General features: G+C 50.1%; 2 protein-coding genes across 3 annotated transcripts in view; both read left to right on the top strand.

Annotated features, from left to right (window-relative positions):
• Positions 1 to 2,169: 2,169 nt before the first annotated feature.
• BIRC5 (baculoviral IAP repeat containing 5) lies at positions 2,170 to 9,622 on the top strand. Of its 2 annotated transcripts, XM_008579508.1 has the most exons (4): positions 2,170 to 2,310; positions 2,486 to 2,595; positions 4,050 to 4,167; positions 8,803 to 8,987. In XM_008579508.1, exons 1-4 carry the CDS (start codon positions 2,200 to 2,202, stop codon positions 8,890 to 8,892), a joined length of 429 nt encoding a protein of 142 aa, XP_008577730.1. In that variant the 5' UTR covers positions 2,170 to 2,199; the 3' UTR covers positions 8,893 to 8,987. The 2 variants fall into 2 exon arrangements, with proteins under 2 accessions (XP_008577730.1, XP_008577731.1); XM_008579509.1 differs by lacking the exon at positions 4,050 to 4,167 and having other exon boundaries at positions 8,803 to 9,622.
• A 4,859-nt stretch (positions 9,623 to 14,481) lies between these two features.
• The window catches only part of TMEM235 (transmembrane protein 235), an 8,146-nt gene continuing 7,305 nt past the window's right edge, over positions 14,482 to 15,322 (top strand). Inside the window, 1 exon segment of the mRNA XM_008579516.1 lies at positions 14,482 to 14,516. Coding sequence (XP_008577738.1) covers positions 14,482 to 14,516 — 35 coding nt within the window.

Below are 15,322 nucleotides of genomic sequence, written 5' to 3'. Positions count from 1 at the left end.
GGAGCTGTAGCCCCACTCTGGGCCTGGATTGGCCAAGTCTACAGGCAAGTGCCTGCTCCCCTGGGCTTCCCTTTTCTGTGGTCCAGGCCGATTGTCCCTGTGCCATCCACTCACACCCAGGACTGCAGAGGAGATGGCACTCTGCAGGATTTTTATAGGGCCTTCTACCATAGTCGCGTCTTCGGCTCCCACACCCACCTCTATTTCAGAGTAGGCTCTGCAGGCAGCCTCGTTACCCAATGTTTAGGAGGCATTTCAGAGTGTTGCTCTTAGTATGTGGGGGTTCTCATTGAAAAGTCACAGATGGGACTTTTTTTTTTTTTAAGCTGTTCTCCCAAGGGACCTACTGTGCTGTCTTTGGTCTATGAGATGTTCCTGCTGGTGGAGAAAGGGGAGGAAAGAAAGGGTTGTCCCATGGGTCTGAGTGATTCTGGTCCCAATGGACATCTGAGAAAACTGAGGCTCAGAGAGGCCAAGTAACTTGCCTTGGTGGAAGATGTGGAATTAAAACCCCAGTCAGATTATCACCAACATCTATGGTCCACATTCAAGACTTAAGACTATGACTTTCTTTTTTTTTTTTTTTTTTTTAAAGATGACCGGTAAGGGGATCTCAACCCTTGGCTTGGTGTTGTCAGCACCACGCTCAGCCAGTGAGCAAACCGGCCATCCCTATATAGGATCCGAACCCGGGGCCTTGGTGTTATCAGCACCGCACTCTACCGAGTGAGCCACGGGCCGGCCCTAAGACTATGACTTTCTACATAAGCCAGTAAAGCATTGTTCTGCATGTGATGTGCTATCACAGTATCTTGTGTCGCACGGGACCTTGTCTGACTTATTTCCCGCTGGGCTATCTTCATTTGGAACAGTACTGGAGCGTAGTAGGCTACTAGTTAGTACTTTATGCATACATAGAAGAGCTCCATAAATATTGACTTTTGTCATCGTCTTAACTAGCTGGAATGCTCAAGACCCTGGGCGGGAGGTAGACAAGTTGGGTTTAAGGTCCTGCTCTAATGCCCATGTGACCTCTACGGACATCACTTATGCTGCACAGACCTATTTTCTCAACTGTAAAATGGAAGGTTGCAACACATACAGATAAAGGGCTAATATACGTAATATATACACACAAAGAACTCCTAAAAGTTAAGAAAAAGAGGAATAACTCAATAGGTAAATGGACCACAGACACATGCTGGCAAAAGTTAGGAGACCATACCTAGTGCTGACAAGGAAACAGGCGTGGCAGGTGGGAATGAGTACTGCTGCACCTTTCTGGAAAGTAACGTATTAAATGCACATTCAACCTAGCAATCTACTTTTGGAAAACTAGCCTATGGAAGCAAAAGTACCATGACACAAGGATATTCATACAAAAATATTTATTGCAGTATTATTTGTAATGGCACAAAATTGGATCCCTGAATGCCCATTGACAGGGGCATGTTCGAGTGAGATTGTTCACATCTGGAGCCCTGTGCTGCAGCTTGCAGCATAGCTAGAGCTCCAGCCATTGACCTGTAACGATATCTAATTCCGCTGGAGTTCTGGTGGAGAGACAGAGAGAGCTCCCAGGGTCCGTTTCTGGACTTCCAAGAAGCTTTAGTGGAAAGACTTGATAAAAGACGAGCTGAGTTAATAGCCTGTTTTAGGGTGGAGGTTTAGCTGTGCTGTGGATTTAATCCGCAATCTTTCCTCTGGCGGATGTGGGGCCCTTCTACCTGGGTGGGGACCAGGGGAGGTGCAGCTGGCATAAGGCGGTTCCAGGAGTGGGGAGCCCGCAGAAACATAAGGAGCCTTGCAGGGCTGGGCCTTTAGCTCAGTTGGTTGGAGCGGGGTGTTGTAACACCAAGGTCAAGGGTTCGGATAGGGGTTCGGGTCCCCATACCAAAAAAAAAAAAAAAGACGGGCTTGCAGGCTGAAAGGGCTTGACACATATGTGCTGGACAGGGGCCACACAGCCCGCCCTCCGCTCCTCTTGCAGCCACTCTGAAAGGTGTCAGTACCAAGCGGGGGACGGGCCACGCGGCGGGAGGACTACAACTCCCAGCCCGCCCCGCGCCGCCCAGCCTCGCCTTCCCAGAAGGCTGCGGGCGGCGGCCCGCTCCAGGGGGCGGGGCGTTCCCGACAGGCCCCGCGGTGCGCGCTTGCCCGCCGGATTTGAATCGTGGAGCCGGTGGCGGCGGCGGCGTCATGGGCGCCCGGTCTTTGCCCCCGGCCTGGCTGCTCTATCTCGAAGACCACCGCATCTCTACGTTCAAGAACTGGCCCTTCTTGGAGGGCTGCGCCTGCACCCCGGAGCGGGTGAGACCGGCCGGCCTCTCGGGGTCCCCCAGGCCCGCCCCGCCCTGTCCCCAGCCCAGCGAGGCCGTCCCGCCCCCCGCCCGGTGCCGGGCCGTGGAGCTCCCTCCGCAGAAACGGGGGGCCTCGGGAGGTCTGGGCCGCCGCGTCCGCTCACGCGCTGTGCTGCCCCTTGCAGATGGCCAAGGCCGGCTTCGTCCACTGTCCCACTGAGAACGAGCCCGACTTGGCCCAGTGTTTCTTCTGCTTCAAGGAGCTGGAGGGCTGGGAACCAGATGACGACCCCGTGTAAGTCCCTTGAGGCCAGCCTCGATGGGCTCCGTCGGAAACCTCTTGTTTTGAACCTCATCAAGTCTGATGTGGCCAGGTTGTCCTTGGGGTGGGTGCTGAAGAGAGACTTTTTCAGTGGAAGGTGCTTGATGCCTGTCAGGTTCAACCGAGTGCATTAGCAGACCCTTTGCACTCCCAGGAATGCCCAGTGCTTTCCTTGTTGGGGACTTTAAAAAAAAAAAAAACAGCTTTATTGAGATATAACCCACACAACACAAAAGTCACCCTTTTAAAGTGTCACTTAAGTGTTGTTTTGGATTTTGTTCTTTTTTTTTTGTAAAGATGACTGGTAAGGGGATCTTAACCCTTGACTTGGTGTTGTCAGCATCACGCTCACCCAGTGAGCCAACCAGCCATCCCTATATGGGATCCGAACCCGAGGCCTTTGTGTTGTCAGCACCACACTCTCCCAAGTGAGCTAACCGGCCATCCCTATATGGGATCCGAACCTGTGGCCTTGGTGTTGTCAGCACCACACTCTCCCGAGTGAGCCACAGGCTGGCCCTTGGATTTTGTTCTTCAAGACACCTAGTTATTTAAAAAAAAAATTCTCTGTATATATTCAGATGGAGCGTAATATCCGTCTTTCTGTAAAGTAATGCCATCCTCCGTTCTCGCCTTTTTTCCCTGTCAGAATCGATTGCTTCCACAACTTTAATTTTTTCCCCTAGAGAATCGCCCAAGTTGTTTCTCTTCTTGGCCAGAAGAATTTTGCTGTTTCCTTTAGTATATGTGCTATTATGATCAGTGCTGAATGGATGTCGTGGGGGTTGTACCAGTGATCACTGGAAAATATCAGTGGTGTTATTCTTGAGAGTGAATTTCTAAGTGTTATATATTTTCAGGTTATAGTTACTATTGGCCATTCTTTGAACTTCGGCTGTGTTTTCATTCTAACACTGTGCTGGTTACAGTGAAATCAGTTATTCAGGGATATTCCCATTGCAGAGAGTGATGGTATGAGGTAGGTGGGTCCCCTGGGGAAGCCTGGCTGGTGATGCACTATTTTGAACCAGTGGATTATGTAACGATTCCAGTGAAATGAAGTTATTTCAAATAGTTCCTTGAGGATTTTAGAGAGATTTGACATGTAACTCCTCTGGACTCATACCATATAACACTTTCCTACTAATTGCTAAGGACTCCAGATAAAATACATTAGCCACAAGAATGTGGGGGAAAATGCCCACAGAGAGAAAAGGTGCTCAGATGAGCTGTGTGGAAATGTGGCTGGGGACCTGCACTGATTTCCTTAACTTCAGACTTAACACTTTGCTCTTAAAGCAGAACAAGGTCTGTCTGATGGTGTGGGACAGGCGAGGGTGATGGAAATGGACTGTTAGTAAAGACTGCTGCTTTTCCCTTTCACCTGACTTTCCTCTGCTGACATGCTCGTGTATTGATGTTTCTAGAGAGGAACACAGAAAGCATTCATCTGGTTGTGCATTCCTTTCTGTCAAGAAGCAGTTTGAAGAATTAACCCTCAGTGAATTTTTGAAACTGGACATGCAAAGAACCAAGAACAAAATTGTATGTATTACTGGGAATAAGAACTAAGACCAAACCCTGTTTAATGTCGTAGTACTAAACTACCCAGTCCCTCAAAAACACTAGAGGGACTCTGTGTTTTCTTCAGGAAGCATTTTTAAAGCCCCTAGGTGTGTGTGAGGACGAAGGGACAGAAAAGCATCTGTCCTGGAGTGTGGGACAGAAAAACACGCTTCCTTAGTAAAGCAATGTTCAGCGTGAGGTTCCTTGGTGGGTGGAAGGAAGCTAGGACTGGCTTCCGGCATTCAGGAAGTCATTTACATGTCTACAGTTCGTGTGTCAGCAGTGTCTGAGGGCCCATAGTAGAGATTATTTTGGGAAGGGGCATAGAATGTGTTAGGAAGAGGCAAGAGTCCAGCTGGACCTGAAGAGATTTCTGCAGGTGGACTTTGACTCCTGTCTAGTTGTACTGGGTTATTGGGAGAGTAGAAGTCCTGAGTCTACACGAGGTGCCTCCCCAGCAGCCCAGGGTGTGCCAAAGACCAGGGCTCCCAACTAAATATGAATTTCAGATAAACAAGGAATAATTTTTTAGTGGAAGTATATCCCACATTTTGAATGGGAGTAAAAACATTACCCGTTTATCTGAAGTTCAAATTTAACCAGTTACCTTATATTCTTATTTGCTAAGTCTGGCTGCCATATAGAGAATAAATACTGGGGGATACCAAGGTCAAGGGTTTGGGTCCCTGTACTGGCCAGCCACCAAAAAAAAAAAAATACTGGGGGGCTTAATATCCTCGTAGCAAAGCACTGGGCTGGAGTCAGGAGACATCGTACTTCTGTCTCTGGCACTTTCAGACTGTGTGAATTTAAGCCAGTCTTGGTTGCACTTTCCTTACTACAAAATGGAAGATAGATGCCCATTGCCCCTGCTGCATGCTTTCTGAGGTCCCTTTCAGCTTAAAAATTGTGTTCTTTTTAGAGATAAGTATAAAATAATTCTGTCTAACATAGTAGCATTTGAATGCGGGGGGCTAAAATTGTCTTTTGCCAGGAAGAGGGAAGAAATGAGTGGTCAGTAAAGCAGGTAGTGGAGAAGCTACTTCCTCCACTGAGGTCTTGGGAACTGCAGTGTTGGGACTGGAAAGTGGGCTCAGGAGAGCCTTCTAGGGTGGGGGCAGCAGACTTTCTGTAAAGTGCCCCAGAAAGTAAGTATTTTAGCCTTCAGGGGCCACATAGTCTCTGTTGCATGTTATTTGTTATTTTTGTTTTGTCCATAACCATTTAAAAATGTAAAACCATTCTTAGCCGGTGGTCCACACCAGAAAAGACCGTGATGGGCTGGCCCTGCTTTGCCAGCCCCTGTTCTAGGTGAAAGAGCAGCTTGTGTACCTGAGGAACGGTCATGAGGAAGGTGCCTGAGCACAGAGGGGGAAGAGCAGGGCGTGGCAGGGCGAGGTGGAGCCAGGAGGGGCGAGGTGGAGCCAGGAGTGGAGAGGTGGAGCCAGGAGTGGAGAGGTGGAGCCAGGAGTGGAGAGGTGGAGCCAGGAGTGGAGAGGTGGAGCCAGGAGTGGAGAGGTGGAGCCACGTGGTGCTGAGGAAGACAAAGGAGTTCGGGTTGTTGTCTTTGCGAGCAGGAAGACGCTGAGTTCTGACACAGTCCAGCTCCAGAATACCGATTAAGTGCTCATGGACGCTGGGGACTGTGCTCAGCTCTGGGGTTACAAGCATGATGATGACATGGTCTGGCAGAAGTAGTTGAGTCACCTGTTGGAAGAAGCGGTCAGGAAGCTGCACTGGCGGTAGCTTTTGGGTGTGTGAGCCAAAGGGGCAAGTGGTGGAAGCAGAAGCCCACCAGGAGACCTCGCAGTCTCCATCTCCCGGTGCGTGGCCATCGGGGGCCAGAACCAGACTGGAAGGAGGTGTCGATACCCCATCCTGGTGAGAAAGTGGGGAGACATGAAAGAACTGTTTGCCTTTCCTTTTGCAGCTGTGCTCTCTGGTACTGTAGCCATTAGCCACACGTGGCTGTAAAAATAAAAATTAATTACAATTAAATAAAATTTTAAATTCAGTTCTCCAGTTGCACTAGCAGTATTTCAGGTGCTCCGTATCTACACATGGCACTGGGTACAATACTGGACAGTGCAGCTAATATGACTTTTTCTTGTCCATTTCTCACCACTCTACTAATGAGGAATAGAATATTTTTGTCACTGCGGAAAGTTCCATTGGACAGGGCTGTACTAGATTGTCAATTGTGAGGTTTGTTAAAAATTATTTATAACTAATATGAGAACTCATGTCCCCACACACTTTCCCATGCAAATGAGATGTAAGGGCTGGGTCAGAGCCAGGATGCACGGACGGGCACCACCAGAGCCTGTGTGTTCTGCCAGGGTCATGTCCCTCAGGGAGGGGTGCTGGCATGTGAGCCCCACCTGCTTGTAGGGCCAAATTGGGAACTGTTGTCTATTAATCAAGTCCCTTACATGATTGCAGGACTTAGTCTAAGATGGGACTAGTTTGTCAGGCATTCTTTTAAAAAGAACTAGATAAAATAATTATGTGTTGTGGTGTACAAATACTGAAGACAGGGAAAGAGTGCTGTCCGTTGTGATGCTGGGAATTTCTGAGATCCCAGAGCTAAAGGTGAGATGCTGCTGCTGGCTGGTTTGCCAGGATGCTGGGAAAGTGGGCCGCAGATGAGGAAGCCTGGGTCGGGGTCCTGCCTGGGGCGCACCGTGCTCTCTGATTCTTGTTCCTGCCACTGCATGGATGCCTCCGGCTTTTGAAACAATGAAATAGATTAGAATCAATTCCAGGATACTGTATATCAGTCGAGGGAATAAACTGAATGTGGGAATAAACAGAGAAACTTACTTCTTAGTAAGACTGGTTTATAAATACGTGTGATAAGGATATAGCGAAACACTGGAAGGGGGAGGACCGAGGCCTCCATGGCAGATGTTTTTCAATAGTGACATTTCTGGTTTTTGCTTCAGCTCTCCCTTTATTGGAAAATGTATAAAATGGAGATATTGACTGCCGTATCGTAGTGACGGTTAAATTACAGCATGTGTACAGAGGAGCTTAGTTAATTTTAGGCTTTGGCTGGCCAGTTTGCTCAGTTGGTTGGAGCACAGTGTTACGACACCAAGGTCAAGGGTTCAGATCCCCGTACCGTCCAGCTGCCCCCAAAAAACACAATCATAATTTTAGGCCTTTTTGAAAGAGACGGAAAAGTAAATTATATACACACATATATATATATTTATATATATATATTTAAAAGCCATGGTCATCTTTCCATATCAGCAAAGACGAGGTTCTTAGAAGCTGCAGAGTTGTCCATTGCAAGGGGCACCATTATTTTTCAGGTGCTGTTTTCTTTCTTTCTTATTATTTTAAAAATTAGTTTTCTTTTAATGAATTTTAAAATAATGAAGACTTACACCTGGGACAAAATTTAAGATACACAAAAATGTACATATTGGAAAGTAATTTTTTGAAAGTTAGCCTCGGGCCGGCCCAGTGGTGCACTGGAGAGTGTGCCGCTTGGGAGTGTGGCAGCACTCCCGCCGAGGGTTCGGATCCCATGTGGAGACCGGTTCCCGCTCACTGGCTGAGCGCGGTGCGGGCACAACACTGAGGGTTGCGATCCCGTTGCCGGTCCCCGTACGACACCGAGGGTTGCGATCCCGTTACCGGTCAGTAAAAAAGAGACAAAAAAAAAAAAAGAAAGTTAGCCTCTATTGCTTAACTTATTAGAAAATATATTTAACGCAATAAAGGTCTTCTGTTTGTTTTTTAATGTGGCAGAGAAATTAAGGAGAATAAAAAAATAGGAGAGGGAAGGAGGTCCCTGGATTTGCTACTGTGATGATTGTCATTTGCTCCTTTGGAGAGAGCACTTTCAGCAGAAAGCAAAGGTCGGAAGCTGGATTCAGGAGGGACTGGAAATGAAAATAAATTTTTCTGTTTGAGGAAAAAGGTGACGTCTGACAGGGTCTGTTTAATTGCACCCGAGGAGGAGGGCTCTGGGCTCTTGCTGTAGGAGTTTCAGAAGCAAGGCAGGGTGGTGGGGAGGAGCTGAGCTCTGCCACAGACCGTTTTCACTCTGGTCCTTGTCCCTGCGTCTGCGTAATAGGGATATGACAGCCCCTACCTACCTCACGGGGACGTTGTGAGCAGTACATCAGTTCATGTGCACGAAGCAGGCAGAGAGTTGCTTGGTACACACAAGTGTTGCATCGCGTTTTCTATTATTAAATTGTTAGGAGGAAGTTGAGTCGAGTCAGGATACTTGCCTCGTACAGCTGGATGTCCACCCTAGCACAGCACCCAGTTTACTCAGGGGCTCAATAAATGTTCCCTGCTTTTTTTTTTTTTCCTTTTTGATCTTATCTGCAGGTGTGATTTGGAAGCTCTTGTTTCAGTTTCACATGTTTATTTTTTTTGGCAGCTGGCTGCTACCGGGGGATCCGAACCTGTGTCCTCAGTGTTACAAGGCTGCGCTCTAACCGACTGACCTAACCAGCCAGCCCCTAAATTTTTTCGTGTGTGTGACTGGCTGGTACAGGGATCTGAACCCTTGACCTTGGTGTTATAACACCACGCTCTAACCAGCTGAGCAAACTGGCCAGCTGTAACATGTCTATTCTTTATCTCCAGGCAAAGGAAACCAGCAGTAAGAAGAAAGAATTTGAAGAAACTGCAAAGAAGGTGCGCAGTGCCATTGAGCAGCTGGCATCCTTGGAGTGAGGCCTCCTGCCCTTTTCACCAGGCAGAGGCATTGTCTCCAGGGCATAATCCTCAGCGTCTCCAACCTTCCTGGAGGCCCCTTAGGAAAGGAGCACGTCAAGGTTTTGAAATGAGACATTTCAATTATATTTTCATTTTTTCTTGAAAGTGGCACCGGCGGCTACTTCTGCCTCTGCAGCTGCTGCTGCTCGTTACAGTGACCGGCTCGCGCTCGCTCTCTCTCTGTCTCTGTCTCTCTCTCTCTGTCTCTCTCTCTCTGTCTCCGTCTCTCTCTCTCTCTCTCTTTTGTAGCTTTTGCTTTATTGACTCCCGACCTGCCAGGTGAGAAGTGGTGAGGAGAGGGCAGCGTTTCTCTGCTAGAACCAATGGCCCTCTTCACTCAACACACAATGAGTGTGTCTGGGCCCCACGCTGGGGACCAGCTGTCCTCTCCATCCTGGGTGTGGGCTCGGCCATGAGTGTTGACTCTGAACTGCGGTTCCTCACCCGTCACCCCTGTGCTGCCTCAGCCAGCCTTTTTTTCTGTAGATACATAATTTTTGTGTGGTAAGGAGGGGAACCGACACAGAGTCCCCAGCTCCTCCCAGCATTTCACAACATGGTTTTCTTATTTTGTTTGAATTACTATTTCACAGAACAATACGGACTACAACTAAAAGTAAGCACAAAGCCATTCTAAGTCATTATGGAGACCAGGGTGGACTTCTTTAGGTGGCTGTGGAGCCTCAGTGGACAGCAGGAAGTGTCTAGCAGAAACCCACTTGTGAGATTGCTGCGTGACCAGACAGGCCTTGTGAGCTGTCGGCACACGCCGGTGCTTGTTCTGTGAGGAGAGTGCAGAGGCCTCAGTCCTTTTTAAATTACTTGGCTTGGTGCTGTGGGGGCTTTCTGGGCTGCTGCAGGCTGTGCATCTGTCAGCCTGGTCGGCTGTCTCGACTCAGGGCTCCGTCCTCCCCATCTGTCACGTCCTCCACGTCAGGAGCAGGTGGGCACAGGGAGCGTTCCACACCGGTTCCCCACTTCCCTCCGGGAGGCCAGCTCCTGCAGGGCTGAACAGTGATGTTAAGATGATAGATTTGACTTCACCCTCCTTGACAAAGTCCAGCTGCGGGGTGAGTCCTTACAGTCCTATTGGAAACCTCTGGAGGCCGTCTTGGTCATTTCTGAGAAATAAAAAGGATATAATTTCAAACACTGCTGCAGACCCTACTGGGTTTTTTAAATATTGTTGGTTTTTCGTGGGGTGTCTTAGCCTGCCAGCTGAGACTACTTGCCCAAACTGAGCCTTCTTGGGGTGATGAGAGTCCTGGCTGAGCAGCTTTAGAGCCCAGGCCCGTCTGTGTCATCTGGACTCATTCCAGGGGTAAACGGCTATGAAAATGCACCTCCGTCTTATTTATTTCTGCCACCTCTTAGACAGCAAAATGTATTTTTCCCTCTAAACTTGGAAAATATTGCAGTGGTTTTTGTTAGGAGAAAAAAGCACTCTAGCCTCCATGCTTACCTATGCTGCTTATTTGTGATATTTGTGCCAGTCTGTAAGTGGGTGCTTCACTTTAATAACTCATCCTCACAAACTGGCTCTGTAGAGAAGCGGAGGGAAAAAAACAGTGTTGTCCTTAGTTCGTCTGCATGAAAGGTAATGATGCAGGTCTGGGCTTTTGTGGGTCTGCTGAGGGCGAGGATGGGCTGGAGCCGACCCCTCTCAGCCACCTCTACCACACACATTTCCTCTTCTAGGAACTTTATTTTGTAAAGGCCATATTTATCACAAGATGTCAATGACTGCCAGTGTCTGAAAGCTTAATTGACATCTACTAATAAAGCCTTGGGCCCTTGTCTAAGGGCCACTGCCTCGACTTTCTTTCAAGGGGTTGGCCAGTTAGCTCAGGTGGTTAGAGAGCGGTGCTGGTGACCCCGAGGTCCAGGGTTTGACCCCTGTACCAGCCAGCTGCCAAAAACAAAGAAAGAACACGTGCCTCCTTCTCAGGTTCTCTAGGTCAGGTTGGAGTCTGGGGAGCTTGTAAATGGAGGGTTATAGACTGTTGGCTGGGGAGTGATTCACATGCTGCTGCATCAGGCTTGAATGGCAGGTTAGAGGCCTAGGGCCAGTCTCGGAACTCAGAATCCTCCCTGTCTCCAGGGAGTGGGGACAGCAGGACCTTGTGGAAAAGGGACCGCCAGCCCCCCAGCTGAGAGACTAACAGGCCAAAGGTGGGCTTGTGGGCCGCTGCCCACTCTGCAGCTCACACCCGCTTAAAAAGAAATAACAGCTCAAAATCGCCAACAAACTCTAACATGATTTTATATGCATTTTTAAACCAACAAACTCTAATGTGATTTTATCTACAGAAATGGAGATGTATAGAAGGGGTGAAATATCTTGTCCAAGATCATACAACTAGTGTTAGGGCTGGGATTCAGACCCAGGCAGCCTGGCAACAGAGCTGGGTCCTGACGGCTCGCTGACACTGCCCAGTCTCGGGCTTGTGGTCAACTCTGGGGAGGTTCCAGGGAGACAGGGCTGTCTTTAAAGCGTTCCCACTTCGTTTTCAGGCAGCTTTAATCGTCAGAAGCTCTGTCATTGGAACTGAAACCTGCCTCCGCAAGGTTTCCATTGATCCTCCCAGTACATTCTAACTTTTTATTTTGAAATAAAGATGTACGTGAAGTTGTAAAAGCAGTACAGAGGGGTCCTGTGTACCCTTCCCCTAGTTTCCCCCATCGTCACGACAGTACGACATCTGTACTCCCTTTCCACATCCAGGGTCTGAGCTGGGAGGAGGAGCTCTGTGGCCCAGCCTGCCCGGCCTGTCTTTCCACGGAGTAGTGCTTCTTGTCTCCTTGTGGGCGAATCCAACTCTCAAAGCAGGGCCCGCTGAGCTGCGGGGTCTCTTCATGGGCTCAGCCTAGTATCTGCACCAGTTTTCAGCTGCATGGGACCAAACTGGGTCTTGGCTTCTAGGGTTGTTTCCATGGGATCCCCAAAGGGGTGGCATTTATCCATTTGTGCACTCAGCTATTTGAGCACCTGCTGTGCGCCAGGTGCTGCATCCAGGAATTGAAGGCTGGAGAGAGCTCAGTCTCCTGGTGGGCTCACAGGGCTTCTTCTTGTTTTCTGAGTGGTGAGAAGACAAAGGCCAGCAAATAGCCCTGTGAGCCTGGCAGGTGTCTGTAGGAGCACCGAGGAGAGGACGACAGCTCTGCCCTGTGGCAGCAGGAGAGGACATCTCAGAGCATTCTGTTCGTCCAAGCGTGAGGAGGAGGCTGCCAGGTGGACCAGGAAGGGGGAGTGGGCTGGGCAGAGGGAGGGGAGGGCTGTGACTGTGCCGTGGGGTGGGAACGTGGCATTGGCCATCTGCCTGCTTCCCCGGGAGCAGATGCAGTGTGAAGCCCCTCACAGCCCTGAGTTCTGCCTGGGGATGAGACCACCCAGCTCTTCAGCTGCCTGCCAGTCATGGACACATCTCACAAAGGACACTGGCTGTCTGTGTAAAGTGAAAAGGCACGTAGGTCCAGCCTATGGCCTCAGAACAGTGCCTGAGTCTACCAGGATGAGCTGGCTTCACAGTGTACCCTGAGCGGACGGATTGACCTGTTGGGGAAGTGACTTAATGAGGCTCAGTTTGTGCTGGAGGGTGGTTGCCAGAGGCAGTGAAACTGGTCGTAGTGTAGCCGATGCTGAGCTGCTCTGGCGGCAAGTCAGCCGGCGGGTCCAGCTGATTCCCCAGTCTGCGCTGTAGGCGACAGACCTCAGCTGTAGCAGGAGGCCCTGCTGCCCCAGCCCTGGGGTCAGTCATCCTGTTCTTCCAGCCACTGACGTGAGGTTTAAACAACGAGGCTTAGATGCAGCCTTGTTTCTTGTCATTTATAATTTCAGTTTCTCCCATCAAATGACCACTACTGCCCTGATTTCAGCAGGAGAGGTCTGATGCTGGCTTTGAAGAGGCCCCAGCAGCCTGAGTTACAAGTTGGTGTTACGAGTTGATTAAAGGAAGTTGAATAATGAAAAATGATGGGCTGTTGAAAGCAGGACCTTTCCAGATGGCTGGGGTATAATGTGGGTCCATTTCAAGGGAAGAATACTGGCGGAGTCTATCAAAGTAGGATAGGCTGGAGGACTGGGACCTACTGCCTAGGGGATAATCTAATCAGTGGCTCCAACTGCACATCTGGGGTTTAAGGCACTGAGCTCAGGCTTTAGTGCAGATGGGGTGTGGATGGCTAAGCCTGCCCTCCTTTAGTACTGCAGCATGAGTGACGTACATGTACCCTCTTCTGCAGAGGTGTGTGGTTCTGTGATGCCTCTTGCAAAAACCTCCTGCATGATAGTGGCCTCAAGTAGCACCTGTCTCTGGCCTTGACGGCTGAATCCTGTCCTGCTCAAGATTTATGTGGATGCACAGAACAGAGACCCTTTCAGACCAGCTCAGCTCCGGAGGAAGCACATGGAGCATGCAGCCAAAATGGGGTTCCTCCAGCTCCCCTAAACAGTCCATTCCTCGTACACACGAAAGGAGGTTTTGACCCAACCGAGGCAATACTGATCCTTGTTATATTGCTTTACTGTGGATTATATGTTTGGGTGGCCACAAGTTTTCATTATTCACCGTTCTTTCCCCGGCTATAGCCAGACTCTGGGGCTGGACGGAGGCCCCAGCAGCAGGGTTGCCCACCCCTCCTGCTTTTGTAGCCAACTGCTGCTCTCCGAGCACCTGGGGATTCTTCCACCTGCCAGGTCTGCTGTGGGTTAAGTGTGTTCCCCAAAGGTTCATGTATGGGAAACTTGACCCCCATCGTAAGAGTGTTAAGAGGTGGGAAATCCTATTATGGTAGTTGAAAGGCAGGACGTTTAATAGATGATTAGATTGTGAGGACTGTGCCCTTGGGAATGGATTGATTCATTCATGGAGTATTGGGTCAGGTTCTGATGGCTCTATCAGGAGAGCGAGTGAGAAGGTAGCTCTCTGCTCAGCCCATTCTCGCCGTGTGACACCCTGAGTTGCTGTAGAGAGTCACCCCACCAGGAACGAGGCCCTCACCACATGTGTTCCCTGGACTTTGGACTTCCCAGCCTCCAAACTATAAGAAATAAATTTCCTTTCTTTATAAATTACCCAGTTTCAGGTGTTCTGTTATAAGCCACAGAAATGGATTAATACAAGGTTCAATGTCCCCCCGAGAGAGAAGGGCCACTGGCTGCCACACGGCTCCCAGGGCAGGGGCTGTGGGCAGGGCAGCGCCAGCTCTAGGGCTGTCAGGCACAGCGGGCACCTTGACTGATGCAGTGGGAAACCCCCAAGCTGCCTGTGCATCCCAACCGTTTTCGGTGCAGGTGTGTGGAAAGATGAACTCCCTGCTGCAAAATACCCGAATAGTTCCCTGAACAATTCTGCGCTGCTGTGTCTGAATTCTGTTTGAAATATTGTTTCAATGAATTTGCTAAGATCGTTTTTATTTCCTGACTATATTCTTCAAACCAACAAGACCCTGGTAGAGAAAAAGTGGCCAGAACAACACCCAAGATGAGAGCCCAGGATTGGCTGTAAGTCAAGCTGCTTCACTCAAGAAGGGCCCCCCTCAGTAAGGATGTCGCCCCCAGACTCCCTCTCTGCAGGCTCTGGGTACAGCAACCCAGGGGACGCCCTCCCTTCATCCAGGATTTAACCTTAGACTGCCCGCTATGGCTGCCCGGCCTGTCCTTCCCAACTGTGTCACTGCCTGCGCCAGGATTCCTCATAGAAGCCTGCTCCTGGGCAGGGGCCTCTTTGTGGCCCTTTTGTCTCCTACCCCCACTAGTGCCTGACACCTGTCCTAGAAGTTTCGCTGAGTGTCTGGACAGGCAGAGGCTGGCCTTGCCAATGGGGCATTTGTAATCGTGAACTGATGTGAAGCAAGATGTTTTCCTTTGTGGCCCTCTTGCCAGCCAGCCTGAGCCCTGGACCCACCCACCCCACTTCACTGGCTCCCATCTGGTTGGTCTTCAGGACCGATTAAGACCGGGACCCCGGGGCTGGAGATGTCCCAGGGGGCCTGGCTGCCTTAGCTGCTCAGGGCTCCCGGGAGCAACTGGAAATGTGGTCTGCTGCCTGCCGGGCGTCCTCCCCGCCGGCCCCAGGCCTGGCCTTCCTCCTCTCCAGCTCCAGGCACGTTCCTGACTGGCTGCTGAAAAGCCGGAGGTTTAGAGGTTAAGACACAGGCTCAGGCACTGCAGCCCTCTGGTGGGAACACTGGGTTTTGAGCCCAGGTCTGGGCACTGCTGCCTGCAGCTCCGCGGAATCGTCCTCCTTGCCCCTAGGGACCACTCTGTGATAGCAGGTGGGACCGATCTCCCCACCACCCGAGGAGGTGCCACAAGGCCAGCAGCACGGGCAGGAAAGGCGGTTGTACCCAGAAGAGCCACGTTCCCCATTCCCTGGCGCCCCCTCTT

Source organism: Galeopterus variegatus, unplaced genomic scaffold (genome assembly GCF_000696425.1).
Source record: "Galeopterus variegatus unplaced genomic scaffold, G_variegatus-3.0.2 Scaffold1902, whole genome shotgun sequence".
NCBI classification, from domain to species: Eukaryota; Metazoa; Chordata; class Mammalia; order Dermoptera; family Cynocephalidae; genus Galeopterus; species Galeopterus variegatus.
Note: the sequence above shows the minus strand (reverse complement) of the source record. Positions and strands in the feature narration are given on the sequence as shown.

Coding starts and splice junctions, on each gene's coding strand:
- BIRC5 (XM_008579509.1), top strand. CDS start 2,200: ATGGGCGCCCGGTCTTTGCCCCCGGCCTGGCTGCTCTATCTCGAAGAC. Junction 2,311..2,485: donor GCGCCTGCACCCCGGAGCGG/GTGAGACCGGCC, acceptor TGCCCCTTGCAG/ATGGCCAAGGCCGGCTTCGT. Junction 2,596..8,802: donor GAACCAGATGACGACCCCGT/GTAAGTCCCTTG, acceptor CTTTATCTCCAG/GCAAAGGAAACCAGCAGTAA.